At 44.4% G+C, this 21,437-nt stretch overlaps 1 protein-coding gene across 1 annotated transcript in view; it reads left to right on the forward strand.

Moving 5' to 3' along the window:
• The first annotated feature begins 8,907 nt into the window (after window positions 1-8,907).
• Window positions 8,908-21,437, forward strand: part of TMEM214 (transmembrane protein 214) — a 59,033-nt gene continuing 46,503 nt past the window's right edge. The window contains exons 1-4 of the mRNA XM_073625052.1: window positions 8,908-9,129; window positions 11,470-11,687; window positions 18,046-18,196; window positions 19,648-19,782. Coding sequence (XP_073481153.1) covers window positions 9,006-9,129; window positions 11,470-11,687; window positions 18,046-18,196; window positions 19,648-19,782 — 628 coding nt within the window. The 5' untranslated portion in view covers window positions 8,908-9,005. The remainder of the gene's footprint in view (window positions 9,130-11,469; window positions 11,688-18,045; window positions 18,197-19,647; window positions 19,783-21,437) is intronic.

Genomic DNA, 21,437 nt, shown 5'->3' on the forward strand with positions numbered 1-21,437 from the left:
GCATGTTTCCTGTGTTTAGAACAGTCTGACAGCAAAATGACATTTCAAAGGAAAAAAAGTCATTTAAAACTACTCACGGCTATTAATGAATTGCCGGTCCGACAATACACATAAAAGTTAATTGATAAAAACGGCATGGGAATTCCCCACAGGGGAACCCCGAAGCAAAATTTTTAAAAAAATGACGTAGGGGTCCCCCTAAATTCCATACCAGGCCCTTCAGGTCTGGTATGGATTTTAAGGGGAACCCTGCGCCAAATTTTTTTTAAAAAATGGCCTGGGGTCTCCCCAAAAATCCATACTAGACCCTTATCCGAGCACGCAACCTGGCAGGCCGCAGGAGAACAGGGGTGGACGAGAGAGTGCCCCAACTCCTGAACCGTACCAGGCCACATGCCCTCAACATTGGGAGGGTGCTTTGGGGTTGCCCCCCAAACCACCTTGTCCCCATGTTGATGGGGACAAGGGCCTCATTTCCCAACCCTTGCCCGGTGGTTGTGGGGGTCTGCGGGTGGGGGGCTTATGGGAATCTGGAAGCCCCCTTTAAAGGGGACCCCCAGATACCGGCCCTCCTCCCTGTGTGAAATGGTAAGGGGGTACAAAAGTACCCCTACCATTTCACAAAAAAAGTGTCAAAATGTTAAAAATGGCAAGAGACAGTTTTGGACAATCCCTTTATTTAAATGCTTCTTCTTTCTTCTATCTTCCTTTGGTTTCTTCTGCCATCTTCTTCTTTTGGTTCTTCCTCCGGTGTTCTCGTCCGGCATCTTCCTCCGCGGCGCCAGCTTCTTCCTCCCTTCATCTTCTCGGGCCGCTCTGCATCCAGCATTTTGGGAGGCTCCCGCTGTGTGACGCTTCTCCTCTTCTGACGGTTCTTAAATAACGGAGGGCAGAGCCACCCGGTGACCCCACCCTCCTCTGATGCACGGTGACTTCCTTGTCTGCCCCCTCTGATGTCACGGGGAGTGCCACAGGGAAGTCCCCGTCAAGTCCCCGTGCGTCAGAGGGGGCGGGGTCACCGGGTGGCCCCACCCTCCATTATTTAAGAACCTTCAGAAGAGGAGAAGCGTCACACAGCGGGAGCCTCCCATCATGCTGGATGCGGAGCAGCCTGAGAAGACGAAGGGAAGAAGAACGCCGGCGCCATGGAGGAAGATGCCGGACGAGAACACCGGAGGAAGAACCAGAAGAAGAAGAAGATGGAGGAAGAAACCGAAGGAAGATAGAAGAAAGAAGAAGCATTTAAATAAAGAAATTGTCAAAAACTGTCTGTCTCTTGTCATTTTTAACATTTTTGACACTTTTTTTGTGAAATGGTACGGGTACAATACCCCCTTACCATTTCACACAGGGGGGAGGGCCGGGATCTGGGGGTCCCCTTGTTAAAGGGGGCTTCCAGATTCCGATAAGCCCCCCGCCCGCAGACCCCCACAACCACCAGGCAAGGGTTGTGGGGATGAGGCCCTTGTCCCCATCAACATGGGGACAAGGTGTTTTGGGGGCTACCCCAAAGCACCCTCCCAATGTTGAGGGCATGTGGCCTGGTACGGTTCAGGAGGAGGGGGCGCTCTCTCGTCCCCCCCTCATTTCCTGTGGCCTGCCAGATTGCGTGCTCAGATAAGGGTCTGGTATGGATTTTTGGGGTGACCCCACGCCATTTTTTTTTTTTAATTTTGGCACGGGGTTCCCCTTAAAATCCATACCAGAAATGAAGGGTCTGGTATAGATTTTGAGGGGGACCCCACGCCATTTTTTTTTTTTAATTTTGGCCGGGGTTCCCCTTAATATCCATACCAGACCTGAAGGGCCTGGTATGGAATTTAGGGGGACCCCCACGTCATTTTTTTTTTAAATTTTGGTTCGGAGTTCCCCTGTGGGGAATTCTCATGCCGTTTTTATCAATGAACTTTTATGTGTATTGTCGGACCGGAAATTAATTAATAGCCGTGAGTAGTTTTAAATGACTTTTTTTCCTTTGAAATGTCATTTTGCTGTCAGACTATTCTAAACACGGGAAACATGCGCCCCTTTACAGGCTTACTATAGACACCCCCAAATACAAAATTTAAAGGAATGTTACACTTTTATTGTTTCACTTTAAGCATTATTATAATCACTGCTCCTGAAAAAACGGCTGTTTTTAAAACTTTTTTTTGCATTGATCTATGTCCCCTGGGTCAGGACCCGGGTCCCCAAACACTTTTTATGACAATAACTTGCATATAAGCCTTTAAAATTAGCACTTTTGATTTCTCCCATAGACTTTTAAAGGCTGTTCCGCGGCTTTCGAATTTGCCGCGAACACCCCAAACTGTTCGCTGTTCAGCGAACTGGCGAACAGCCGATGTTCGAGTCGAACATGATTTCGACTCGAACTGGAAGCTCATCCCTGCCCTACCCTGGACCCACCCGTTTATGGATTTCATTGTGGAGGGCAACACAGTTATCGTTATGGTGGTTGACCAGTTCTCGAAAATGTCTCATTGTGTTCCACTTAAGAAGTTGCCCACTTCTAAGGAACTGGCTTTCATTTTTGCTCTGGAGATCTTTCGCTTACATGGGCTACCCAAGGTTATTATATCGGACAGGGGTAGTCAGTTTGTGTCCCTGTTCTGGCGAGCCTTTTGTACACAGTTGGGAATTCAGCTTACTTTCTCCTCTGCGTATCACCCGCAGTCTAATGGGGCCGCAGAATGAGCCACTCAGTTCTTGGAGCAATTCGTACATTGCTATATTTCTGACCATCATAACACCTGGTCAGACCTCTTACCGTGGGCAGAGTTTGCTCACAATAGTGCCTTGAATTCTGCTTCCCGATTGTCCCCGTTTATGGCGAACTATGGTTTCCAACCTTCCATGTTGCCTGACTCTTTTGTTCCGCAGAGTATTCCTGCATTAGAGGAGCATCTCCATGGTCTTTGTTCCACTTAGGCACAAGTCCAGGATGTCACGGTACTACTTACAGTGAGCCCTAAGGTGAGCAGGTGACACAGGATCCCCCAGGGCGTGGAGTCTGAGGGCCAGCCGGTATTCTGCCAGGGACCCCCTCACAAGGGTTTGGGCTTAGCTGCGTTCTGACCACAGATCACGACCCCCGGGTTCACCCCGTTCGCTAGGGAAGTACCAGAAGACACTGTCAGACAAGGATGAATGGATGAAGCAAAGGAGAGCCAGATAGAGAGCCAAGGTCAGGGCGGGATGCAGACAACGTAATCAGAACAAGCCGAGTCAGTACACAAGAGATCAGTTCACGAGAGGTCAGGTTTAAGCAGGTTACAAGAAGGGAGCTCAGAAACAAGCATTGCTCAAGCAACCAGAAAGTGGTCTGAGAGGGATTTAAAAAGAGAAGCACATGAGGGGCTGGACAGGAAGTAGCAGGAAGGAATAAAATATTAAGCAGAAGTTGAAGCCGGCGACACCCATAGCTGCAGAGTGCAGCAGAGCTGAACACAAGCTAGTGGAACAACAGGTGCCAGCCGACCTACAGCAGTAAAGGTAAGACACAGATCAGCTCCACATCTGATCTGTGACACAGGAGGCTTTGCGACATGCTAAAGATAGGTACAGACTCCATGCTGACCACAGATGCCTGCCTGCACCTATCTACCAGGTTGTGGACAGGGCCTGTCCTGTCATCTCGCAATCTCCGATGTCTTGTTCCCTCTCTGAAGTTCGCACCTCGGTTTATTGGGCCTTTCGTATTCTTCGCAGGATTAACCCAGTGGCTTATGTATTAGACCTTCCTTCTAATATGCGTATCTCAAATGTATTTCATGTCTCCTTATTAAAACCTTTGGTCTGCAACTGCTTTACCACCTCTGTGCCATGTCCTCACCCTGTTCAGGTTGAGAACCATGAGGAGTATGAAGTACAATCCATTGTGCTTCCCGTCATCTTGGAAGACGACTTCCCCGTGCCCCTGGAAGACGCAATTTTTTTGCGAAACGCAGCGTAGGGCTGAGCGGTGTCATCGCGTCACCTCCCTCTGTCGTTGTTACTCCAGCAGGACGGGCTGTCTGTGAACATTCGGCCAGTGTCACAGACTGTCTCTCATCAGAGGACAAATTGCTTTTTTACATGTGAGTGTTTACTATACTTTTTTAATAAATACCAATTGATTTTACACTATGGGAGCCTTCTTCTGTTTCCCCCACATGATGTCAATACTCCATTGAGGGTTGAGCTTTGTCTTTCCCTGTGGATCCACCCGCACTACAGCTTCTACAGCACTACAGCTTCAGAGGTTCCAATCTGGTCTCCGTCCTGATTCCCGGGTTGTCCGAAGCAGCAGGACTACAATGCCCATTTAGACCCTCTGTAACGGGGGGTCATGGGGTTCCGGTAAGCGGTCAGGCACTACATCTATGGTGGTGGACCCACACATCTGGGATTTCATACATTTGGACACTTTTTGGCATAATTACAGCACTTTTGGGGTGTTTTTGTACATGGACTTCCTTTTTTACACTTTTTCTAAATTAAGATATTTTGCCTACCTTATACATTGCAGTCCTTCACGTTTTTATGCTTAGGTTTATGCACTAATTTGATTTACCATTGGACACATTTGCCTAAGGGGAGGTTGGACTAATCTCTCAACCCGGTATTTGGTTTTGTCACATCATATTATATGTTTATACAATGCTTAATTTTGTTCACAATTAGGCTGGTAACTTTTTTCAGTTATACATGTGTTAGTTTTTTGGTTTCAAGTGCGAGTCAATATTTTTCTTACTCAATTTCTGTGTGTTTGTGTCACATATAGGACTCTGCAGCATAGATGGCCAATATTATTTATTTTTGATGCGCAGTTATTTTTTCACTTTTCTCTTACAATCCATTGTTGCCTCCCGTAAGTTCCGTTGGCGCATACAGTACCTGGTGCATTGGAAAGGGTACGGTCCGGAGGAACACTCTTGGGTCCCATCCTTGGACGTACATCCCCATGTCCTCCTCTGTATTTTCCATCAACGTTTTCCCCTCAAGCCTGGTGGTATTCTGAGGGGATGGGGTCATTGAGGAGGAGGTACTGTCAGGAGCCCTTCCTTCTCTGAGCTGGCCACTTAGCTGTCGGCTAATTGCCAGCTCATATCTCTCCACAGTGACTCACCTGTTGATGATCCTGCTCATCAGTCCTGCCTACTTAAGCCGTCCAGTCCAGATGACCTCTGCCTTTGACTTGGTCACATCTCTAGAGACGCTCGCCTGTGTTCCTGTTAAAAACTTGCTTGGCTGACATTCCTTCTGGCTCCAGATCCTACTTGCCGTTCTACTACGCTGTTCTCTGGCTCCCTGATGTTTTAGCTTGTCTGACTATCTGTTCCGGTTACCGAATTTTGGCTATGTTTTTTTTTTTTTTGTTTCACAAAGGTTTTTTATTGATTGAACATGTAATTACATGGTAGCATTGTAATAGTACATTTGCATAAAAATGGTACATATGAGATTTGGTTTAAATATAGTAAAGGACAGTATATACATACAATATGGTTATGGAAAGTTACAAAAATAAACATTTTTATTTATGCTAAATATATTTTCAAGTAACATCATGGAAATCTTAAATTAGAGTTTTGGGTAATAAGTGACCCAGATTTTGGCATTAAGGGAAAGAGAAAAAAAAAAAAAAAAAAAAAAAAAAAAGGGGGGGGGATAGGGGATTGTTTAAATGACCTGTTATTTTCGTTATGTTTTCTTAAACCTTCTTATGAAACCTATTAAATGTTGAGTGCTTTGTACGTCTGAGAATTTTTGAATTCTATCCATTTGTACCATGTTGAAGCAAAATAAGTTATTTTCTCCTGAGATATGCTTATGAGTTCTTCTATTTTTTCTATATTGTTTAATCTGCGGAACCATTCTTTTTTTGACGGTATAGAGTTAGAGCGCCAGTGGCATGGGATACAGTGTCTTGCAGCATTTACCATAAACATGGTTAGAGATTTTAGGTATTGTTTTTTGGGAATAGTATTGTAGTGTAATAGGTACTGTGCTGGGTTGAAGCTTAAATTTACTGAGGTGATTGAAGTGATGGTTTCGTGAACCATTTTCCAAAAATTTTTGATTAGTGGGCAAGTCCACCAGATGTGTATCATCGAGCCTTCCTCCCGTTTGCATCTCCAACATCTGTTCGAGGTCTGGGGAAAGAATTTGTGCAATAGGGTGGGGGTTCTATACCATCTAGTGACGATTTTAAAGCCACATTCTTGAGTGGCAACGTTAAGAGAGCCTTTATGAGTGTATATGAAAATTCTTTCCCAGTTTTCTTTTGACAGAGTTAGGTTAAGATCTTGTTCCCAGGTTTGGCATGACGAGCTGGAGAATTCAGAATTGCTCACAAAGAGCGAGTTATATAGAATAGATATGATATGTCTCTGTGGGGTTGTTTTAGTGCAGAGGTCTTCTAGAGTCGTAAGAGGTCTAGTCCAATGTTGGGTTTTCTCATTGCTGGTCAGGTAATGTTTAATTTGTATGTAATTCCATTGAGAGATCTGGGGAGGTTCGCTGTCTTTGTTTATTTCGTCTCTTGATAGTAGTTTACTATTTTTGAAGAAGTGTTTGACAAGAATTTCTTTGTGTGGCCATGACTTAGATAGAAAATTTTTTTCTGTACCTGGGAGAAAGTCTGGATTATTCTTTAATGGTGTTAGAGGACTCATGCAAGGGAGTGGGTTGTTTTTTTTATAAGTATTGTTGAATGTTTCAAGTGTGGAACCGATAAGTGGGTGGGATTTAGTGTTTTTTGGGTGGTGCTTCGGACAGATCCATGGGAAGGATTTCAATTGGTGGGAGAAAAGGGATTGTTCTAAATTAACCCAGTCTTTAACTTTGTCGTGGATGTTCCAGTCTACTATTCTTGTTAGAAGGGCTGCTTGGTGGTATTTCTGTAAGTCCGGCAGGGCTATCCCCCCTTTATTTTTAGGTAGGTTTGGCTATGTTTTGACTATGTTTGTTCTATTTACTTTTTTATTAAACAAGTGTGATTTAACTGTACTTCTGTCTTGGTCTCATTCATGGTTTCTGACAGTTTTGTGTGGTGGGAAGGACAGGTGGTCAGTTAGGTTTGTGCGGTGGGTAGGACAGGTGGTCAGTTAGGTTTGTGCGGTGGGAAGGACAAGTGGTCAGTTAGGTTTGTGCGGTGAGAAGGACAGGTGGTCAGTTAGGTTTGTGCGGTGGGTAGGACAGGTGGTCAGTTAGGTTTGTGCGGTGGGTAGGACAGGTGGTCAGTTAGGTTTGTGTGGTGGGTAGGACAGGTGGTCAGTTAGGTTTGTGTGGTGGGTAGGACAGGTGGTCAGTTAGGTTTGTGTGGTGGGTAGGACAGGTGGTCAGTTAGGTTTGTTCAGTGGGTAGGACAGGTGGTCAGTTAGGTTTGTTCGGTGGGTAGGACAGGTGGTCAGTTAGGTTTGTTCGGTGGGTAGGACAGGTGGTCAGTCAGGTTTGTTCGGTGGGTAGGACAGGTGGTCAGTTAGGTTTGTGTGGTGGGTAGGACAGGTGGTCAGTTAGGTTTGTGTGGTGGAAAGGACGGGTGGTCAGTTAGATTTGCGTGGTGGGAAGGACGGGTGGTCAGTTAGATTTGTGCGGTGGGTAGGACAGGTTGTCAGTTAGGTTTGCGTGGTGGGAAGGACAGGTGGTCAGTTAGATTTGCGTGGTGGGTAGGACAGGTGGTCAGTTAGATTTGCGTGGTGGAAAGGACAGATCGTCAGTTAGATTTACGTGGTGGGAAGGACAGGTGGTCAGTTAGGTTTGTGTGGTGGGAAGGACAGGTGGTCAGTTAGGTTTGCATGGTGGGTAGGACAGGTGGTCAGTTAGGTTTGTGTGGTGGGAAGGACAGGTGGTCAGTTAGATTTGCGTGGTGGGTAGGACAGGTGGTCAGTTAGATTTGCATGGTGGAAAGGACAGGTCGTCAGTTAGATTTACGTGGTGGGAAGGACAGGTGGTCAGTTAGGTTTGTGTGGTGGGTAGGACAGGTGGTCAGTTAGCTTTGTGCGGTGGGAAGGACAAGTGGTCAGTTAGGTTTGTGCGGTGGGAAGGACAGGTGGTCAGTTAGGTTTGTGCGGTGGGTAGGACAGGTGGTCAGTTAGTTTTGTGCGGTGGGTAGGACAGGTGGTCAGTTAGGTTTGTGTGGTGGGTAGGACAGGTGGTCAGTTAGGTTTGTGTGGTGGGTAGGACAGGTGGTCAGTTAGGTTTGTGTGGTGGGTAGGACAGGTGGTCAGTTAGGTTTGTTCGGTGGGTAGGACAGGTGGTCAGTTAGGTTTGTTCGGTGGGTAGGACAGGTGGTCAGTCAGGTTTGTTCGGTGGGTAGGACAGGTGGTCAGTTAGGTTTGTGTGGTGGGTAGGACAGGTGGTCAGTTAGGTTTGTGTGGTGGAAAGGACAGGTGGTCAGTTAGGTTTGTGTGGTGGGAAGGACAGGTGGTCAGTTAGATTTGAGTGGTGGGTAGGACAGGTGGTCAGTTAGATTTGCGTGGTGGAAAGGACAGGTCGTCAGTTAGATTTGCGTGGTGGAAAGGACAGGTGGTCAGTTAGGTTTGTGTGGTGGGAAGGACGGGTGGTCAGTTAGGTTTTTGTGCGGTGAGTAGGACAGTTGGTCAGTTAGGTTCGTGTGGTGGGAGGGACAGGTGGTCAGTCAGCATGGTGTGTGCTGTGCAGCAAAGGCTGTCAGTCAGGTTGTTATTTGACTGACAGCTCAGGTGGTCAGTCAGGTATGTGATTGGTCACTTTTATCACGTGGTCTCCAGTTAAACTGGTTTATGGCCCACAGCCATCCTATAACGCTCTACTCGCTCTTTCTCTGCTCTCTATCTCCCCCTCCTTGATCTGCCAGACTGCCTGTCTTGTGACGTTGATAACGGAGCACAGACGTGGCGGAGTCTGACCGGACACACTACGCATGCGCCACGTCAGAAGTCAGCCTATGGTACTGTCGCACATCACAGGATTCCCCGGAAGAGGCGGGACGATAGGTTGCCGGAGGTGACGCTGGGCCGGAGAACTCAAAGCGAGCAGACATGGCAGCTACTGCGGATGGCAAGTGGAAGGTGGTGGGGGGAAAGAGCAAGAAAAGCGGAGAGAAGAGGAGAGCGCTGGGGGAGAGCAATGTCCCTCCGACCCTGTCCGCCATCACTGCCGGGGGTATGACACTTCTCACACCTTACTGCCCTATACACTACCGATCCAACCCCTTACTGCCTTATACACACAGCTTACTATCAGTGGCAGCCTGTGAGGAATGGATAGACCTTACTACCCTATGCAGTGCTCTTCCCACACCTTGTACATTATCAGCCCCAGCATGACAGGGAAGGACAGACCTTACTGCCCTGTACACTACCAATCCCGGCATGTCAGCAAAAGACTGACCCTGCTGCCGCGTGCGATCCCGCGACCCTGCTGCCGCGTGCGATCCCGCGACCCTGCTGCCGCGTGCGATCCCGCGACCCTGCTGCCGCGTGCGATCCCGCGACCCTGCTGCCGCGTGCGATCCCGCGACCCTGCTGCCGCGTGCGATCCCGCGACCCTGCTGCCGCGTGCGATCCCGCGACCCTGCTGCCGCGTGCGATCCCAGCATGTCAATTAAAGATTAATGTTACTGCCACTTCCCTGTGTAGTACTAATCAAATTCTTTTGGAGTAAGACAGCTTACTTCCCTTTGTAATACAGATTCCAGCATGTCAGGAGAGCATAGACAATGGCAGTGTGTTGGGGTGGATACAGGCTTTCCTGCCCTGTACATTACCAGTGGCAGACTGTAAGCAGGGGGAGGCAGGCCATATATCAACTGCAGATGTTGTGGTTGATATTTCTGTTTGAGAGCGCTTGATGATTGTGTGTGCATCTAGAGAGATACCTCGAGGTACTTGATCTATTAACACAGCATATCCAAAGATGTCTGCTCTAAGGACCCAAGTCCAGCTTGTATGATATACATAGGAGGTACCTGATCTATTAACACAGCATGCCTAGGACCATCTTGCATAATTAATCTAGGAGTACCTGCTTTTTGGACCTGGAGTCAGTGTACGTTGTGTACCTAGAAGTACCTCATGCGTGGACCTGTGGTCAGCTTACATGGCACACTTAAAGGGGCATGCTGTATGGGCCTGGGTTCAGTTTACATGGTGCACCTAGAGGTACCTGATCTATTAACATGGCATACCTAGCGGTGTCTGCTCTGAGGACTTGAGCCACCTTAAATGATATGAACCTGGGGTCAGCTAACAAAGTATACCTATAGGGAACCTGCTCCAGCTTACATGATATACCTGGAGTAACTTGCTCTATGGACCTGTGCCAGCAAACATGGTATGTCTGGTGGTACCTTCTTTACGGATCTGTCAGCTTACATGGTTTATATAGAGCTACCTGCTCTATGGACCTGGGGCCAGCTTACATGGTTTACATAGAGGTACCTGTAATAAAACGTCCCACACTCTGCTTGAGTGCTTTTGTCATATACCACTTTCTTCCAGTCTGAATGTAGATATCAGATCTTCCAACCGCTTACTACCAATAACTAGATGGTACTCGTTTTGGCTGCTGAGCGTGAACTGATTTATGTGATCTCTCACAAATGTATACATCAGGATGACCATACCAAGTGTAACCAGAAACCTAATTAACATAAGCTAATTAACTAATCATTTAACCAGACTAGGTGACTGAGAGATGACCTTTCAGGTGCTAGCCTGGTCTCCTAGCTCACTACAATACACATTATAGCAGACTATCCAAGACAGGTGGCTGGCTGATGACATCAGCATCTGCTATGAGTCCCAACAGTATGAAGCAGTCACTATTTCTAATATGGCATATAGGCCCTATACAGGGTTCCCAGAGTCTGTGTGTCTTGGGGGTACATGGACTTGAATCCAAAGCAACATTACTTCAAGGGTCCCAGGGCATATACCTCACAAGGAGTAGTGTTCCCTTAAAACCCAGGGCCCATAATCAGTAGGCAAGAGTCTAGCATTCAGTCCCCTCCACAAGCCTTTGTCCTGGGTGAGTCTATCACAGTACCTGCTCTATGGACCTGGGGTCAGCGCCTAAGGTGGGCCCATGTTTTATTTCAACTGACGTACATTCAGAATAAATGTTTCATTGATATGACTTGCCGAACGAAAACCTGCCAGGTTATGTGACTTAAAAGTCTATTGTTGCTGTTTGCAGTGATTTTAAAAAATCCAACCCTTCTAGCCAAACAGGAGTAGAAAATGACACCTATAATTTGGATACACAGGCTTGCTGGAAGGTTTCTCTTTGACTACACCTTATTGTCCCCTGTCCTGGTTTGCTAGCCAATAACCAGATCCAACCTTTGAAAGACTTTTCGCCTTCAGTCTTTTCAGCTGCCATTTCTGCTCAGACATCTTGTGTAATGTGGGATAAAGGGTATAGCAGAATAACCACCCTCCAGAGCATTTTCCTGGCTCACATACTACTTGGATGACAGCCTGTTCTTTCTGGTCCTCGTAGTTCCCATTCAGTCGTCGGTGTACGAGTTGGGTTTTGAGAAGATCATGAAGAAGCAGAACAAGGAGCAGGTCCCCCCTAACAGCAGCATCAACAGCTCTGAGCCCCAGCAGAACAAGAAGCAGCAGCAGAATAGCGGGAAGAGTTCCAAGAGAAATTCTGGGGGGAGTACGGTGATGGTGCAGGGCAAGTTCCCCACTCTGGAGGAGGCGATCCGAGCTGTGAGTATGACCACATTGACAGTATTAGTGAGGGATTTTTCACTGATGTATACACAAACCTCTAATCTTTAAGATGTTCATTTCACGTCACTTTCAGTCCTTTTAAATCTGCAGTTTTCATTGAAATAATACACAGAAATCCTGCCATGAATGTCCTTATTCAGGTAGTTCCTGTTCTAGAATGACAACACTCTGCTAAATGTTAAAAGAAATGTAATATATTGATGCTTGCAAATCTTTTGATGTGATGGCTGCATTTCTTTTTATTTTCTCCCCCCCCCCCCCCCCATTTTCATCTGATGGAGATCCTGCAAATAACACACTTCCTTTCCCAGCTATGCTTATTTCTTCACTGTATCTATCTAGTCGTGGATGTCACATAGGCTGGACTTTACAAATTTCTGCCTTTTGATTGTCTCTAATACATAGTGGGTTAATTGAATTGGTTGTTTGCACAAGAAAAATTTGTTACTTTGTGTTTTCTTATAAGCTCACAGAAAGTAATATGGATGCTGCATTTCTGCAAAGGTCAACGGGTATCTTCTTTGCTTGCTGAAATGTTCTTACCCTGAAAAGTGAACACTATTGCAGCCACCACATCTAAGGACTAGTGAGCTGCAATATACAGTAATATACTTTTGTTATTGGTCTCTTGAATTTTCATCTTGTTACAAAGGTTCCAGATGGAGTGCTGACTTTATAGAACTGAAAATGATGCTTAGAAGTTAGTTGGCAAGGCTTAGATTCTTGGTGATGTTGGCTGCGTGGTACCTGCTAGCTGTTTAACAAGCTAGTTATTTGAGTATAAAAAGAATCTAAACCCTCAAACTGTGAATCTATCTATCCAATCGGGTTTCATCGAGACTAGTATCGTTGCCAGTACCGAGCATTTGCAATTGTACTCATGCAAATGCTCCAATGCTTTACCTGGGCAGCGTCACAGATGATTGGTGGGGGCAGTTACAAGCACCAATCTCCCAGTATAGCTTTTCTGACAGCTGCTTCTCCTCCTCTCACTCCCATGGCTGTCAGGGAGATCGGTGCTTGTAACTGCCCACACCGATCATCCTCGATTGTCACCTGTGTCCTTCTCTGGGTCCCTCTCTGTGCTCCCTGGGTCTCTGTCGCCTCCTCCTAGTCCCGATCCGTCTCGACCTCCAGGTCCCCCTGTGTCCTCTCTATATCCAGGATCTGTCAGGATGGAGAGCAGAGGAAGGATTTACCAGCTCCTTCCTTTTCTGAATGTACAGAGTCAGTGATCACTGACTCTGTCCATTCATAACTGAGCATCATAAACTTGAGGGGGGGGGGGGCCTCTGGTGAGATATCGGGGGTCTCCCCCCAACAGGGCTGACTGAAAAAATGTAGTAAATGCTTAAAAGTTAAATTATAAAAAAAAAAAAAAAAAATTGTAAAAAATAACACTGTAAAAAATTAAACTGACAGTCAACGCCTCATCAGTGCTGCATATTGGTGCCAAAAAAAATAAAAAAACGGTATTGGCGAGTACTTGAAGGAAATTGTTGGTACTTGTATACGTCTCAAAAAAGTGGTATCGGTGCTATCTATCCATCTATCTCCCATACATACACACACTGACCATGAAAGAAGTTGTGTACAGTGGGGTTCTTGGAGAGAGGCAATTTGCAGTGCATAATGGAACATTAAAGTGGTTATAAAGGCAGAAGGTTTTCTTTTTTCTTAATGCATTCTATGCATTAAGATAAAAGACCTTCAGTGTGCAGCAGCCCCTCCAATACTTACCTGCGCCATCTCTATCCAGCGATGTCCACGAGTGCCTTGGCCGCCCGACTCCCCCTCCTGACTGGCTGTGACACAGCAGCGGTGCTATTGGCTCCCGCTGCTGTCACTCAAACCCAGTTAGCCAATCAGGAGAGGGGGCAGGGTCTGACTGTGGCTCCGTGTCTGAATGTATACATGGAGCTGCAGCTAGGCTTGGGTGTCCCCATAGCAAGCTGCTTGCTGTGAGGGCACTCAACAGGAGGGAGGGGCCAGGAGCTCCAGCCAGGGAGGAGGATCTGGGCTGCTTTGTGCAAAACCAACTGCACAGAGCAAGTAAGTATAACACTGATCACTTTAAAGCAGTGGTCATCAACCCTGTCTTCAGGGCCAACTAACAGGCCAGGTTTGCAAGATAACTGAAATACATCGCAGGTGATATCATTTGCTGCTCAGTGATTGCAGTATTCTAGTCTGCATCTCCCCAAGGTAATACATAAAACCTGGCCTGCTAGTGGGCCCTGAGGACAGGCTTGATGACCACTGCTTTAAAGGATAAGTTCACTTTTTTACAAAGAATAAATTCACATTTTTTTTGCAGATAAAAAATGTGCATTTATTATTGTCGTGGGAGCCTGTGAAGCATTGCACCAGCAATTATACAGGATTTATATAGCGCCAACAGTTTGTGCAGGTTCTGATTTCTTGCATAGCAGCAATTTTTTTAAATGTAGGTGGGTATGGACTTGGCATGAGGAGAGAGATGTGTACAACAAAAGGTTAATCTTGGAGTTTTGCTTTAAAGCAAACCTTAATATTTTTTTTTTTTTTTTTTTCTTGTAAGGGCTATGCGTCGTACTGTAAAAATTTGCTGGTGGATACTATTTCCAAAAGGTTCCTGTAAAGGGAGGATATTTTTTATTTTTTTCCCATCCATCTATCTCCGTTTTTGGTGTCTTGGCACAGGTGACATGACACTCCTTTCGGGTAAATCCTGGAGAATACAGAGAAGTGCAGATCTCATGAGAAGACTCTATTGAAATAAACAGGGATGTCTTCTCGTGAGATTTCACTTGCTACTCCTCCTAGGAATCTTTCTGGAAGGATGGTTGGTTGTGCCCAGGGATACAGAAGACGGTGGTAAGATGAGTATAGCATCCAACTATATTTTCTTACAAGTCCCTTCAGGACATATGATAAGCAGGAGATGTTTACTTTGCACTGAAAAGTCCATTTTAAATGCATACTCCAGCCTTCCCTTCAGTCTTGCACAGTTGTACAGACTCCTCTACTGTACCGAAATGTTTTTCCTCCCCAGTCTGACTGACTGTCCCTGGCCCACCCCTTTTATTCATTGGATTACATTTTTTCTCATTCATTGATGCTCAGCATCACATGTAGACCTTACCTAGGGTTGTCTGCATGCAAATGGAATGCTACTCCTCCAGGCTGACATCCACCTTTCAAGACGTTTGGGTATTTGCATAACCCAAGAGTCAGCCCGCTGTTTGGATCAGGGTTCTGGATGAGTACGGAGGCAGGTAGCTGTGATGTTTTCAGCACGCTGTTTATACAGTGAGGAGGAAAAAAGTATTTGATCTCCTGCTGATTTTGTACATTTTCCCACTGTAAAAGAAATAAGTCTATATTTTTTAATGGTAGGTTTATTTTAACAGTGAGAGACAGAAGAATAACAGAAAAAATCCAGAAAAACGCATTTCAAAAAAGTTCTAAATTGTTTTGCATTTTAATTATAAGTATTTGATCCCCTATCAATCAGCAAGATTTCTGGCTCCCTTCTATAAAGGTAACAAGCTGAGATTAGGAGCACTCCCTTAACCACTTAAGGACTAGCCTCGTTTTGGATTTTAGGTGTTTACATGTTTAAAACAGGTTTTTCTGCTAGAAAATGACTTAGAACCCCCAAACATTATATATGGTTTTTCTTCTAACACCCTAGAGAATACAATGGCGGTCATTGCAATACTTTTTTTTGCACCGTATTTGCGCAGCGGTCTTATAAGCGCACTTTTTTTGGAAAAAATTCACTTTTTTGAATAAAAAAATAAAACAACAGTAAAGTTATCACAATTTTTTTTTTATATTGTGAAATATAATGTTACGCCAAGTAAATTGATACCCAACATGTCATGCTTGAAAATTGCGCCCGCTTGTGGAATGGCGTCAAACTTTTACCCATTAAAAATCTCCATAGGCGACGTTTAAAAAATTCTACAGGTTGCATATTTTGCGCTACAGAGGAGATCTAGGGCTAGAATTATTGCTCTCGCTCTACCGGTCGCTGTGATACCACACATGTGTGGTTTGACCACCGTTTTCATATGCAGGCGCTACTCGCGTATGCGTTCGCTTCTGCGCGTGAGCTCGTCGGGACAGGGGGGTTTTAAAAAATTTTTTTATTTATTTTTATTATTTATTTTAAAATATTTTATTTATTTTTACACTGTTTAAAAAAAAAAAAAATTGTGTCACTTTTATTCCTATTACAAGGAATGTAAACATCCCTTGTAATAGAAAAAAGCATGGCAGGACCTCTTAAATATGAGATCTGGGGTCAAAAAGACCTCAGATCTCATATTTACACTAAAATGCAATAAAAAAAAAAAAAAAAAAAAAAAGTCATTTTAGAAAAATTACATTTGAAAAAATATGCCTTTTAAGAGGCGTGGACGGAAGTGACGTTTTGACGTCGCTTCCGCCCAGCAGTGTCATGGAGACGAGTGAGCGCCATCTTGGCCTCACTCGTCTCCAGACACACCACGCAGAAGGACGCGATCGCCTCCGCCGCTACCGACGGCTCCGGTAAGCGGCGGAGGGCACCGGATCACGGCGGGGGGGGGGGGGGGGCCTCTCCTGCCACCGATAAAAGTGATCTCACGGTGAATCCGCCGCAGGGACCACTTTTATCTGAAAGCCGGCCGCCGCACGAAAACGGGGATACCGGGGTTATGGCAGCTAGCTGCTGCCATAACAACGATATCCCCGTTCAAACTTAGGACGTATATAGTCGTGCGGCGGTCGGGAAGTGGTGAAAGGGAGTAAATCTCAGCTTGTTACCTGTATAAGAGACACCTATCCACAAAAGCAATCAATCAGATTCCAATCTCTCCACCATGGTCAAGACCAAAAAACTGTCCAAGGATGTCAGGGACAAGATTGTAGACCTACACAATGATGATAATGATATGAGACCTTCACCAAGCAGCTTGGTGAGAGGGTGACAACAGTTTGTGCGATTATTCGCAAAAGGAAAAAACACAAAATAACTATCAATCACCCTCGGTCTGGGGCTCCATGCAAGGTCTCACCTCATGGAGTTTCAATGATCATGAAAACGGTGAGGAATCAAATCAGCCCAGAACTACACGGGAGAACCTTGTCAATGATCTCAAGTTTTCTTGGTGACTATGGTCCCAGCTGCCAATTAGTAACATACTATGCCGTGAAGGACTGAAATCCCGGAATGCCCACAAGGTCCCCCTGCTCATGAAAACACATGTACAGGCCCATCTGAAGTTTTCTAATGAACATCTGAATGATTCAAAGGAGAACTGGGTGAAAGTGTGGTCAGATGAGACCAAAATCGAGCTCTTTGGCCTCAACGCACTTTGGAGGAGGAATGCTGCCTATGACCCCAAGAACACCATCCCCGCTGTCAAACATTGAGGTGGAAACATTATGCTTTGGGGGTGTTTTTCTGTTAAGGGGACAGGACAACTTCACTGCATCAAAGGGACTAGGCCATGTACCGTCAAATCTTGGGTGAGAGCCTCCTTCCCTCAGCCAGTGCATTGAAAATGGGTCGTGGATGGGTATTTCAGCATGACAATGATGCCAAATAAATGGACAAGGCAACAAAGAAGTGGCTCAAGAAGAAGCACATTAAAGTCCGGGAGTGGCCTAGCCAGTCTCCAGACCTTAATTCTATAGAAAATATGTGGAGGGAGCTGAAGGCTCGAGTTACCAAATGTCAGCCTCAAAACCTTAATGACATGGAGAGGATCTGCAAAGAGGTTCGGGACAAAATCCCTCCTGAGATGTGTGCAAACCTGGAGGCCAGCTACAAGAAACGTCTGACCTCTGTGACTGCCAACAAGGGTTTTGCCACCAAATACTAAGTCATATTTTGCGAACGGGTCAAATACTTATTTCACTCATTAAAATGGAAATCAATTTATAACTTTTTTGAAAAGCGTTTTTCTGAATATTTTTGTTCTGTCTCTCACTGTTAAAATATAACCTACCATTAAAATTATAGACTTATCTTTTCTTTGTCAGTGGGCAAATGTACAAAATCAGCAGGGGACATATACTTTCTTCCCTCACTGTAGCTTCTTTAAAATATAACAGCCATGATCCTGCATTACATAGAGAAGTTCAGCTACCCAGTGTTGACATTACTGAGTCTAAAATGGAAATGAATGTAATGAAAATGGAAAGGTTTTAGTTCAACATTTCATTAGTATGTTGATTCAGGGGTGAGACCAGGGAAAGCAAAATGTAAGCAAATTAAACTTCAGCTTTAATTATGTTGTGTTTCTCATTTATGGTTTGCTCTGCATAGTAATAATTTACCTTCTTGGCTGTCTTGTTGTAGCTGGACCTTGGTGAATTTCATCGGGAGATGGAAAAGAGTCAGAGTATGTTTCCAGAGAATCCCCATATCTGGGTTATGGACTTGGCAAGCTACCTGAATTTTAAACTGCAGACTGTGAAGAATGACCCCTTGCCTCTGCAGCAGTCACATGGTGAGTGGCCTGTTGGTACAGTTGGACAGTAACACAGTATAAGCTGTAACTGGATGACATTTCGTTTGCTAAAGCAATGGGTTTCATAATCGATTGCCACATATTGCTTTTTTCCGTAGAATGCTGCTTTCGCCTTTTTTTTTTCAATCTTCATTGCAATGCCATGCTACTGTTCTTTTCACTTTTTCGACCACTTTTCTGTCTACCTGCACTCGCTCTGGTGTTGAATGCACCTCATTGACTGTGTGCCTGATAGTGACAACAAAGGGCTGTGCTTGTGCACTGCTGGTGAAGGCTAAATCGGTATTGTCTATTATGTAGCTGGTCCAAAGCAATGATGTGCAGCTAGCGCTGGAGTCAGTGCATGTAGACAGGAAGTGGATGTAGGAGATTGGAGGAGATTCACAACACTGAAATGGGTGGGGGGGGGGGGGTTTGGTGATGGGTTGAGAGCAAAAAAAACACGGTATTTTAGTATTTTAAGTGGTAGAAGTGCCTAACTATATAACTATTCTTAACCTTTTATCTTGCTTAACATGTTGAAAAAAGGTGTGTGTAATTTAAATATTTTATAAATTTGCTCCAGTCACGCGATTTCACAGCTCTGTCACCCTTGTCTTGGTGAACAGCTGCAGGGGAGTGGAGGAAGCGATGACAACAGCTGGCCTAAGGGAGCCTATGGGTGACGTCACAACTCCCAGAATTCACAGCTTTTGAGTACTTAAGCAGAGCTGCAGGATCACGTGACCAGAGCAGATTGAAAAGTACACACACCACTTTTTTGTGTTTTTTGTTTTGTTTTATACAGGTTAGGCAGGATAGATAAGAGGAGGGTGGAAGGGAACGTTTTTTGGAATAGTTCATAGTAAGGATTTTCTTCCACTTCAAAGAAAATAAGGATGACAAACATTTCATGCACAATGCTTTAGGCTGGGTTCACATCTTTGTGGTGCAATTTTTCCACTTTTTTCATTTTACTTGCACTCTTATGTGCCCTGATGGTTTTTTTTTTTTTTTTTTTTTTTTATGCACTTTAATAAAATGTGTGTTCTAATAGAGTATAATGGCAGTGTACTTAAAAACTAGTGCAAAACACAAAGCCGAAAAACTACACCACTAAGATGTGGACGGGGCCTTAAGCTGGCCTTAGATGGTTTGAATCTCAGCCGGTTCAGCAGAGAACACAGCCGAGAGTCGAAGCATTCATTGTAAGGCTGATTGTATCCAAGTCGATTACATTGAATGATCTTTATTTTTTTTTTTTTTTCTCCACGTTGGATTGGAATTAGATAAATATCCTCTTGCTGGAGTTTTAGCTTAATAATAGACAGCAAGGAAGTCACTGTACCTCCAGCAACCCTAATCAAATTATTTGTCATTTTAGTTTCACAATTTAAAGTATGCTGAAGAGAATTCCTGAGAATTTAATGTAATCTGCTCTTTTCTCTCAGATTACCCATACTGTCTGGTGAGCAAGGAGCTGAAGACCGCCATCAGATCAGTGCTTTCTAAAGCCCCCTCCGTTTTGGGTCTACTGGTGGATAATTGTATACGATTAATGCTGGAGGCGTTGGAGAAACCCACAGGTAATGATGGCCCAAAGCTGTGCTGCCCAAGGATGGCTAAGAATGTGTGCGTAGTGTGAAGGCTCGTTAAGAGTGTTTATGTTGCAATAAAACCAGTAATCACCGTTGATGAGCACTCTCAAAATTCATTGATCTTCCTTCCATTCACTAACTGCCTGCCCATACAGGAGGCTGGCTGAATGTCTGCAGGAGCCTGGTAGTGCAGGGTGTAATGTGTGCAATGCATTTCAGGCCTGGGTGTTAAAAAAAAAATGTGTTTTTTTTTTTTTTTTTTTTTTTTTTTTACACCTGCATAAAGATGTTCATTTATTTTTTTATGAAAGGTGAACATATAATTTAGTATTGCTGTGTGTGTATCTCGTGGTTGGAGTTGGCAGGTGATATTCGTATGTGGTTAGTTGCCTGCCTGGTGTAATATGACAGTTGTGTAATCCGATACTGCCAATGTCAGACCTTAAATCATTTATTTACTATTGCCTGTCTATAAAAATTCCTTAGTTATAGTAATTGCTTCACTGAATGAGTGGGGAACGTAGAATGGTTAGATGTACCAAAGGTATATGGAGTTTAGAGGGTGAGTTTTTGACTGGATTTAAGAGAGGGAATAGGTACTGTTTTTAAAGTGGTGAATGATGTAAGATGTTTTATTCCACAGCATTGAATGTCTACTTTCTCCTATGGTTTTGTGATCCAGGAATCCCAGACACCCCTGAAGGCTTCTATTCTAAATATAGCAGATATTTTTAATTTCTCCTTTATGAAAAGCTAGCTTTTACCAGTTCAGATGAATTAGGGGATGTTTCTATGATCTGGCTTGGGCTGTTATAGCTGTCAAAAGAAAATAAAGGAATTCATTCTTCTAGAGCAGTGGTCTCCAAATTACAGCCTGGGGGGCCAGATACGGCCTTTTGCTTGCATTTATCCGGCCCTTGGGGCACCATTCCTCCTACTGACATTAACAATGTGGCATAATTCTTCTCTCAATGGGGCGCTATTCCTCTCATGGGCACCAGGACATTTTCTACTCCTACTGGCCAGTCTGGTCCCTAGAAGGATAATAAACTGTCTCTTTGTTTGGAGGTCCCTTTTCTAAAGCACATGGGTATGTACCTTGAGGGACCGTTTAGTTGAGCCTTGAATGGGAATTTACTAAGGTTCATTTAGGTGAGAGGATAGATGAATTTTTTATATTGTCTGATCCAAATTCTTAAGGCCCATGGGCAGGTCCACCGATTTGTGGAATGCTGTTCCCTCTTGTAGATGTTGGGTAGCATTTTCTTTTAATCCCCTTTTAGGTAATGGTATCAGAGCAGATTCTAGCCATTCTTTCACCCTAGTTTTTTTCATTTTTTTTTTTTCAGTGTAGTGGTGCTCTTGGATTGGAGCTCTCTAAGTTTAGGGATTTTTTTTGTGTGTGTATATATATATATATATATATATATATATATATATATATATATATATATATATATATATATATATATATATATATATATATTTATTTTAAAATTTATACTCCTGTAATCGGTAATGCCTCTGCCTGTCTGTCGAGGGTTTTTGACATAAAGCTAGAGGGGTGTTCAGGTATCCACAAAATTTTGGCCTTAGTGTAAATAAGCTCCCGTCACTTATTGTCATTACTAGAAAGCTTTCTC

The sequence above is a fragment of the Aquarana catesbeiana genome, linkage group LG04, assembly GCF_042186555.1.
Source record: "Aquarana catesbeiana isolate 2022-GZ linkage group LG04, ASM4218655v1, whole genome shotgun sequence".
Lineage (NCBI taxonomy): Eukaryota > Metazoa > Chordata > Amphibia > Anura > Ranidae > Aquarana > Aquarana catesbeiana.